This window comes from Homalodisca vitripennis, chromosome 5 (assembly GCF_021130785.1).
Source record: "Homalodisca vitripennis isolate AUS2020 chromosome 5, UT_GWSS_2.1, whole genome shotgun sequence".
NCBI classification, from domain to species: Eukaryota; Metazoa; Arthropoda; class Insecta; order Hemiptera; family Cicadellidae; genus Homalodisca; species Homalodisca vitripennis.
The window spans coordinates 53,362,834-53,373,177 of record NC_060211.1 but is presented as its reverse complement, the minus strand read 5'-3'; the positions used below and the strand labels follow the sequence as shown (position 1 = coordinate 53,373,177).

Genomic DNA, 10,344 nt, shown 5'->3' with positions numbered 1-10,344 from the left:
TTACGTAGTACTAATGTTTCTGGTGTGCATAGTTCTTTGTTTCTTGCATGGTTTGGTTTTGGTGTCTTTTTCTAGGTGACATTACAATGTAATGAGTTATTTTCCTATAACTTTGGCTAGGATCGTTGTAACGATGTTTTGTTCAAGTCATTGTGTTTTGATTAAATAGATCTTTAAAATGACATGTTACAAGATAGGGGTTGCAATATGAAAATTTAAAGTTATCCCCTGTACTTCCCTTTGAAAAGGGGGACATTTTTTTATCAATCAAAAAACTCAAAATTTATTTTAATAAGTATGGTGAAGGTTGTACATCAATATCTCAATCCATTTGGAATACATCCAGGCGTATCAGGACTTTACAACCTGTATATTAAGGACGTAGCCAGCAAGGGGGTCCAAGGGACCTGGACCCCCTCCAAATTTTAAATTTCTCACATACTTTTTTAGTAAACGATTATTATTATTTCAATAATTCAGTATTACTGATGTGTACTGCTGAACGATCATTCTCAACAAAGAAACAGGTCAAGATATTGTTAAGGAACAAAATGGGGCCTTAAGATGATATACACTAGGGAAAAACATCAGTTGCCCGACTCCCCCATAAATTGTTCCTAGCCACCTATATAAAGGATGATTTTTTTATTGGTGTGGTTTTTAAGTTGGCACCACTATTAAATACAACAATTAAATTTGAATAAAACAGCTGATCTTTGTTTATTATCTTATGTTATTTCGATATTTGTATTGTCTAGTGCGTATTATTGTATAGTAACCATGAACAGACTTAAAAAAGAAGAGCGTTTGCGAATAGTGCAAATTTATTTTGAAAACTGCAGTTCAGTTCGGGCAACTTACCGAGCTCTTCGTCCGATTTACGGACCTCATAATCGTCCATCAGAGTCAGGTATTCGAGCTTTGGTTAATCGTTTTCGTAATACCCACACTCTTGTTGACAAGCATCGGCAGAGACGCCGCACAGTAAGGACCGAAGAGGCTGTTGATGCTGTTGCTCATAGTGTTGAAGAGGATCCAAGTGTGTCGATTCGTCATCGTGCGCAGCAATTAGCGATCTGCTACTCAACTCTATGGAATATTTTATGGAAGGATCTACGCCTATATCCATACAAGATTCAGTTGGTGCAAGAACTGAAACGATTAGACTATCGCAAGTGTCTTGATTTCGTTGAATGGGCTCAACATAAGATAACACGTGACCCAGCTTTCGCAGGCAAGATTTTTTTCAGTGATGAGGCTCATTTCTGGTTATGCGGCTTTGTCAACAAACAGAATTGTCGGATTTGGAGTGATGAAAACCCAAAAGAATTTGTTGGTATGCCCCTTCATCCACAAAAACTTGGGCAGGTGGTGTTATTGGCCCTTATTTTTTTAAAGACAATGCTGGCCAGACTGTTACGGTAAATGGTCAACGCTATCGGGCAATGTTACGGGACTTTTTCTTTCCTCAGCTAAATGAACTTGAAGTGGATTTAGAAAATGTCTGGTTCCAACAAGACGGCGCGACGTGCCACACGGCAAACGACACAATTGGCCTCTTGGCAGAAACATTTGGTGAACGTATCATCTCATTTAGAGCTAGTGTCAACTGGCCCCCACGGTCGTGTGATATCATGCCAACAGACTACTTTCTGTGGGGATATGTTGTCTCAAGTATACGCTGACAAGCCACAAACTTTAAATGACTTGGAAGCTAACATTCGTCGAGTTATTGGCGGAATTCAACCACAGCTGCTGGAAAGAGTATTCGAAAATTGGACTTCTCAATTGGGCTTTCTACGCGAACGAAATGGAGCCCATATGCCAGAAATCATTTTTAAACGTTAATGTCATGACACTGTAGTTCAAATAAATGCATTTTTATGTCAATGCAGGTTGTTTTTCATTTTTTTATTTAGTTTTAAAAACCGCACCAATAAAAAAATCACCTTTTATATCCTATATATTTTCGTATATATACAGGGTGTACCCTGTATATATATTGTATAGAATTTAAAAAGAATGTATTTTAGGATGTATCAGGTTATAAACTGGACTTACACACTTAAATTCATTAAAACCCAACAATTGCATGGCCTCTATACACAACCCATGGTGAGCCCTATACTACTTTATTATTTACTATATTTTGTGCTGAAAAGAAAATCAAAAGTTAAAACCAGTAAGATATGAGCAGGCCCATACTCAGACTGGTTTTTTTTGGACAATTTTACCGGGGCCGTCAAAGTTAAGTACTGACCTGGATATCAGGCATTGGTCAATGAAGTAAGTAAAGAACTTCTCTTCCAAGTAGTGTTAGTCTTCATTTTACGACTACCCATAATAACTGATATCTTAAAATGTAAGTATTGTTTAATAAAACGACAGTGTTCAGAGTACAAAATACTTTATTTGGAGCTACACAATCTATGAAAACTAAACGCTATGTTTAGTCGTTAAATTAATATAAACATGAGCTGTTCATAAACAAACATATTATTTGTTTCTGTCAATTATAGAAGCACTCTGAACACTAAACTGCCATGTACAAGACTAGTTTAAGTAAATCACAAAAGCTTATGAAAATAGAAAATAATATACTCAGTGCACTTTAAAATAATATATAAAAAGTATAAAAATAAAAATACACTGAAAAAACAAGTATTGAAATACAAATATAATGTCCTCTCAAAACTTAATGTACAAAGTAATGGAATCAAATAGTAACCCACTAAATATATAACTTCAAACAAAAATGTAAAACCACTTCAGCACATCTTCTCTCAAACATTGTAATAGATAACAAGGAAGCTTATTATGTAAAATTATTAATATCTTAACTTATGTTATTACATCGAACAAATTAAGTATAACATAGATGTGCACGATATTGATAATGATCTCAGTATTTCAAAACAGAAATCATCTGAACCTTGCTTAAGCTGTTTCAACTTGCTGATCGTATTTTGTCTTTTTTGACCAACCATCTAGTACTTGTTCAAGGGTCTTTCCTCTTGTTTCCGGCAAGTAATAATAAACAAATAGGGTTCCAAAAACTGACATTATGCCAAAAAAGTAGAATGTTCCAGCACTTCCCAAACCCATGCTGACAGAAGGGAACATCTTTATAGCTATAAAACTGAAGATATAACCTAGTGATGTGGTGACTCCGCTTGCGAGCCCTTTGACTTGAAGGGGAAATACATCACCGATCATGGACCAGGGCAGGATTAAGAATCCGATAGTGCTACAAACGATGTTACAGAGAAGAGCAAGCAAAGGTAAGAAGTTTACGATGGAGTAGGTAGGTCCAATAAGCCAAGAGCGACGTACAGTTATGTAGATAGCGATAAACAGCATTGAGCAAGCCATTCCAAAACCTGAGATACATGCAATTGCTCGAACACTAGTCTTTGGGTAAACGAAACTGGCTCCAACAGAAACTATAAGTATGAGAGTACCTCCAACTACAGTGATAAAATACGGGTTGAAAAGAACAATACCGGCAATTCTGGTTATATCGACCATATAAGTGATCACGATATAAACACCAGAAAACTGTTGGAAGAAGAAGAAGAATATCATTATCAACAGTGGCTTGTAGGCTTCTGGTTTCTCAAACTCTTTCAGAGAATCAAGGAAGGAAAGCTGTGGTTGGGATCCGGTGTCAGTAGAGCTTGTCTGTGTCGTCGATCCTTCAGTAGGCTTTGCAGGCGCTTTGATCTTGAGTTGCTTCTGTGCCCACTCTGCATCCCCGGTTCGACCCTTGGATTGTAGCCATGACGGACTCTCAGGAATGAATATTGCCACCATGATAAATGCAAAGACGGAGATGAGAACGGCAAGACTGGCGACTTTGTAGTAAGCCAGCATTGCACCCATAACGTAAGAAAAGAGGATACCGATACTCATGGCGACGGTTGACCAGGTGATCAGCACAGCTCGCAGCTCAGCATTCTCAACAGAGAGGCATTCTGTAGCGTATGCTGCGGCCGGAGCACTGGTCATTCCTGCGGAGACGCCGGTGATGAAGCGACCAATAAGCAGTTTACCCAGACTGGGAGGACCTGCTCGGATGGATAAGTAGAGCCAGCCCACGATAGCGATGATACAACTGCTGATTAAACTGGGCTTCCTGCCGTATTTCTCCATTACAGGATAGATCATGCTGCACCCAACTGCTATTCCGAGGAAGACAGTACTTGCTGGAACAAACAAAAAATGGAAAATTACAATCAAAAATAAGAATAAGGTGCATTTATATGTTTTGGTAAGTACTAGATATTATTAACAATTATGAAATAAATTATGGAAAAAAATTAATTACTAAATCACAGAACATTTATTCAAATAAAAGATTTGATACATAAAACATTTAATACAGTTGGATCTAACTGAGCAAGTCCCTTTCTGTTTTGTGTCTCTTTAATTGAGCTAATGATAAAATTTTCAATGCTCCAAAAATCAATAACTTATTAATATTTTTATTATTTATTCACAACAATGTTTCAGTTTGGCTCACATCCAAAATTCAGATTACAAGGAAGGATCTATCAGAAGTATAAATTGTCGTCATTAGCTTAAGTAATAGTCCAAGCATTGTACATCCCTTCATTATTGTGCCAGTTGTTTTGTTTTTATATATTTGAACTTTATTTTATATCAAAACTAACAAGGACAAATTAATAAAATCTACAATATAGTGGAAAATCTAAATTCTGCTTATCGATAATGTTGAGCAGAATGTTTAGTATTCTTAGTGGGAAAACAAGCTTGCCCTTGTAGTAAAAACTAGTCCCAGAAGGATAAAATGTGGTCTGATTCTAGCCTCTAGAATTGTTTAAAGTGTTTTTGTATGCTTATGTAAGTATATTTGTACATTTTTTTATGTGAATGTGGTGTAACACACATTTTGAAAATAGTTTCCAGTTAATTTGGTATAAACTCTCTCTATTCTGACTTATCTTTGATTAGTTTGTTGGCTGACAAAATCAGATAAACAGAAGTAAGGTATTGGGATATTGTAAAAATATGTTTTTATAAAATTGATTTTAATTTGAGTAAATTTAGTCTTAATCTTTTCTGTTAAATAGATTAAATAGATTCTGTTAATAGATATAGATAAATTAATAGTCCTCACAAAGATTAATCTTACACTAAATTAACGTATAAGTTTCAAAGAAAATGAAATGGGAATGCCCAAAATGCTGAGGTTTACTAAAACATGTCACGTTTTTAAATTTTATATTCATCACAGTTTTATTCTACTAATTTTATAATTATTATTACTATATCCAAATTAAGAAGAATGAGAAGTAGATAAGGGTATAAAATGGAAATTATTATATATAAATAGTGTTTACTATTTCAATATTCTTTTACTAACAAAAAACTATGTGTACTTTTTTGAAAGTTATTTTCAATTTTTAGAGTACAAGCTATATATGGGTTACTATAAAAGAATAATGTTGTATATAATACTTCTGAAAAGTACACATAGCCTATTTATATTGAATATTGGAAAAAATGTGTTTGGTTGTGGAATAAACAGTTTAAAAATCTGTTTAGGCCAAGACCACATCTATACCACTATTTGCAATTAATAATAGAGACATGCTTCATCCCTTCTGCCACTATGTGTTAATAAATTTAATTCAGAAAATATGAAAAGTTAGCTATAATTCTCTGAAATACACATTTTAATATACACTAAAACATTAAATGTTACAGTTCCTGTTTAGAAATAGGTTGTTAGAAATGCTTTACTTTGTTACTACTACAATTGTATTTACACTAGGCTGAGGATCTTACCAAACCACGAGCCATCACTGATGGTGATAGGGATGCTGTCAAGACTGGTAGCGGAAAACCCGATGGCCATTCCGGCAGCAATGCTTGGCAACACCACCACCATTCCGAGGAATAACTGTAAGAAGACACGGATTACTCACAGCACAGGCTCACTTACCCAGCCAAGAGGTGTCTTCCATGTCGTAGTTGAGCTGTTCCAGAGCTGTAGCATTGTAGCCGATTGTCACTCCTGAGATGATGCCGGGACACGAGGCAACGGCCCCCAGGAACAGCTGGAAATAATTTTCTTTTTGTGAAAACATGAGGAATTTTACTTTATAACAAACTCTCAGAATATATTAAATTAGTAACCTATAACAAATAATTCCAAAGAAACCTGAAAACATGGTGATGGTCTCTAAACACTACAAGTGGTGTTTGTGTTCATGTTGTGCTCTCTGATTTTTTAAGAAATTTCATTAGTTTTTAAAGAAATTGTAAATGAAATTTACACCTTATTGTTCAGTTTGACATCAGGTATACAGTAGTTACAAATAAACATCTTTAACAGCAAGGTAATACTTCACATTTTTATATTTTTCACAATAAGTTTCTGAAAATATAGAAGGTGCAAGCAAGATTAGATGGGACAGAGATAAGGAGGGACCTCTCTATAGATAAGGCAGTGCTCACCTTTGGACCTGGCTTTGAGCTGCTAAAGTACTGATAAAGTAGATTGAACAGATTAGACCTTATCTATTTATTTATTTACAAATTTTGTGAGAAGTTTCTCACTGAGTGTTGACTCATTGTAGAGATTTTAGTTACATCCAAATTTTATTTATTTATTCAAAAATTAATCTGAATATGAAGAAAAACATTGAGAAATACCCAAGTGGGGATTGTTTTAAAAATGTGGGAAGAAATGTTAGGGCTATACTTGGTTCAGAGTGCTTGAACTGGTATCATTTTAAGTGTACAAATCTTTCTATTGATGATTTCCGTAATATTGAGAAATAAAAAATAAAATCGGTGTGTTAAATGTTTGAACAAAAGAAAATCCTCCACAGTGCTGACAAGGACATAAATATGACAACTGATGAACTTAATGAGGTTTTAAAAGAACAATTACAAAATATGAATGAAGTATTAAAAACATTAAATGAAGATTTATTTCAAGCACAACAAGAAATAAAAAACTTAAAAAGTGAAAAAGTTCATTTGGAACAAAGTGAAAAAGTTCATTTGGAACATATGTTATTGAAAAATACTAAAAAAATTATAAAAATGGAAAATATAATGACAGAAATGAAGAAAACCCGGTAGAAGAATTTATTACAGTCGGGAAATCTAAACACAGTAAAATGCAGACTTAGCTTGCCATGTGGTTCTCTATCAGAAACTCTGTGTTTGAAACAGTTACCTCCATTAGTTCACAATACAAAAAATGTAAACAAAAACTAAAGTCATCTGTAACAAGCAGCTTTGTTACTGAAAATCCGTTTCATGTTCTCCAAATTGATGACGACACACATTAAAGTGTGGAAAATTATGTAGAGGTATGGAGCATGGTCAAAGGAACAGAATGTTGGTTTGTGCAGATAGCCACGGCAGAGACCTAGCCTGGTATTTGAACGGTTTACAAGACAACTTTGAGGCAGTAGGGTTTGTTAAACCAAATGGACGTACCAAGCAAATTTGTGAAAGGAAAAATATTACAAATGAGGTTTTTGAAGAACAAGATCTGTTAGTCATTATATCAGGTACAAATTATATAGCCCATAATGAATCAAAAGAGTTTTTAATGAGTATCTCTGTAACCCTAAATCAAGTTAAAGAAAAAAAACGTTGTTTTAGAAGACGTTCCAAACCGTTACGACCTTCCTGAGTGGTCATGTGTAAACAAGGAAATTCAAAAAACCAATTTTGAAGTAAAGGAAATAGTTAAGATATATAATAATGTAAGACTGGTCGAAGCAAGCAATGTCGGTAGAGAACTCTTCACTCGCCATGGTATGCACTTCAAAGGTAAAAGATGGTTGGCACAGGAAATTATCAATGTGATAAATAGGAAAATAGTTAGTAATCCTGCTGAAGTGACCACAGACAGTAAAATTACTTTAAACTTGAGGGACAAGGAAGAAGAGCTAACGAAATAGAACTGTGTGATAATAACACAGATACTATTGAGCGTACTATTGTAAAGAATTCTGCAAATATTAAGTTGATATTTATAAATATACAAGGAATTAAGTGCAAAATGGAAGAATTAGAAGTGGTGATCAACAAAAATAAATGCACAGTGGTCTGCATTGCCGAGCACTGGTTGCAGTCAGAAGAAGTTGGGCTTCTAGTTCCAGAGCATTTGTTACTGGGAAACAGTTTTTGTCGCAGCCAGCATAACCATGGTGGTGTGAGCATTTTTGTTGTGAGCATTTATGTTGAGAGCAATTCTATTTTTAAAACAATAGACTTAAGCATGTATTGTCAAGAACTCTATTTTGAAGTGACTGGTATAGAACTTGTTAATGAAAATGTAATAATAGTTTCACTTTATAGATCACCAAAGAGAAGGACTGATATTTTTATGCAAACCCTAGAAGTGCTTTTAAGATACTTAGTAGGCCTAAAATGTAAAATTGTTATAGGTGGGGATATAAACGCAGAATTTGACGTTTTAACTAAAAAAAATAGTGTTGATAGTTTTTTAAATATACTCATACAATATAATATGTATTGCACAAATAACAAACCCACACGAGGTGAATCTTGTTTAGACAATATAATTACCAATATAAATTTACAAAATTATAAATGTGAGATTCTGAGACCAGATTTATCTGATCACGATGCTCTGTATTTAGTAATATATTTAGATAGTTTGTGTATGTCCACTAATGGTTTGGTTAAAAATGAAACGTAGTAATGGTTTTACGGCCATTACTATTCTTAATTTTAATAAATGACTTAAGTTTCAATCTGTTAAACTTAACCACAATTTATGCCGATGATACCTCTTTCCTTAATGTACATAAAAATATGGAACAGCTTAATTTTTTGTCTGAGGGCACTTTGTTGGAGGCAACCTCTTGGTTTGAAATCAATGGCCTTCGATTAAACAAAGATAAAACTCAAAAGTTACTTGTTTCTTTAAGATCTGTAAATATAAAAAATGATGTTAATAATCTAGTTACCTTGTTAGGAATAAATATTGATTCTAAACTTTCATGGAAATATCACATTGATAGTGTTTGTAAAATATTGTCTAGAGTAATATTTTTACTAGCTAATTTAAGGAATCATGTAACTACCAGTTATGTACAAATGGCCTACTACTCATTTTTTGAAAGTATTATAAGGTATGGTTTAGTGGTATGGGGGAATGGGGTAGGCATAGAGAAGATTTTAATCCTGCAGAAAAAAGCAGTAAGAATATTAAGTGGCTCTAAGCCATTAACTCATTGTAGACCACTTTTTGTAAAAACCAGTATTTTAACCACTGTAAAGTTGTATATATTTGACGTTTTACTTTTAGTTAAGAAAGATTTTAACAAATACCTTTTAAGAAACATGACACATTACCATGATACCAGAAATATTAATAAGCTAGAATTACTAAGGTATAAGTTAACTAGAACCATGAATTACCATAAGTATCAAGGCTTAAAAATGTACAATAATCTACCTGCTTCATAGCAAAATCTAACAGAGAAAAAATTTTCAGTAGTGTTACATGACTGGCTATCTAGAAATCCATTCTATAAATTAGACAAATATTACAAAGCCATAAAAGATATGATATGAAGTTGTAGTCTATGAAGTAGTAAGAAGTTGTACAACATTTAATCTGAATATTAGTACTTGTATTATATCTACTTTATAATCCTTGAATATACCTAAGGATAAAAACTGAGAATGACTGTTTAAACTAAATGATAATATCTATTGCAATGTATGTAACATGCTGAAGGATAAATAAAATGTTTTATTGTCTTATGTTTTTTGTGTATGGTATTCTATAGAGTGCACAAATTTATGGAACATAACATTATATAAATAACTAAATTAAAATTTTATAAATTTTAAAAGTTTTTATATTCAATTATTTGAATATCTCCGAGGCTATACTGATTTAAATTGTATTTTACTTATTTTTTAATAGTAAGACATTAGTAGTAAACACGTTTATAAAAAAAAATGTATTCAACTGACATTGATAACACAACTTATTGTTGTTAAATATCAATAAAATGTTTGTTATTATTATTGTTATTAGTGACAGTAAAGTGACTCACGTTGCCAATGGTCTTTGGACACAGTAATTATGAACCTGAAGTAAACTTCAACTGAACTTGTGCTAAGGTGATAGCTAAATCAGAGGATAGCTAAATTCTTAGTAGTTATTGTTAAAGGAATAATGACGCATAATGATTATGTTAATTTCCATTAATTTATGTTACTGAATACTGCTGAAGTGGTGCCGATGGATAAAACGCCACTGGTTGAACAGGGTGGGACATGTTAGCAGTTGCTGACCAAAAGCTAAAAGTCTAT

The 10,344-nt window shown here is 33.4% G+C and overlaps 1 protein-coding gene across 5 annotated transcripts in view; it reads right to left on the bottom strand.

The window, feature by feature from the left end:
• Positions 1 to 2,390: 2,390 nt before the first annotated feature.
• Positions 2,391 to 10,344, bottom strand: part of LOC124362209 (facilitated trehalose transporter Tret1-like) — a 31,807-nt gene continuing 23,853 nt past the window's right edge. For 4 of the 5 annotated variants that reach the window (XM_046816522.1, XM_046816520.1, XM_046816519.1 and 1 more), the window contains exons 3-4: positions 5,812 to 5,926; positions 2,391 to 4,205 (exon numbers count right to left, since the gene is read on the bottom strand). In XM_046816522.1, the coding sequence (XP_046672478.1) occupies positions 2,938 to 4,205; positions 5,812 to 5,926 (1,383 nt within the window). In that variant the 3' untranslated portion in view covers positions 2,391 to 2,937. Of the gene's footprint in view, positions 4,206 to 5,811; positions 5,927 to 5,968; positions 6,084 to 10,344 lie in introns of all 5 variants that reach the window. The other variant, XM_046816524.1, reaches the window with a different exon arrangement.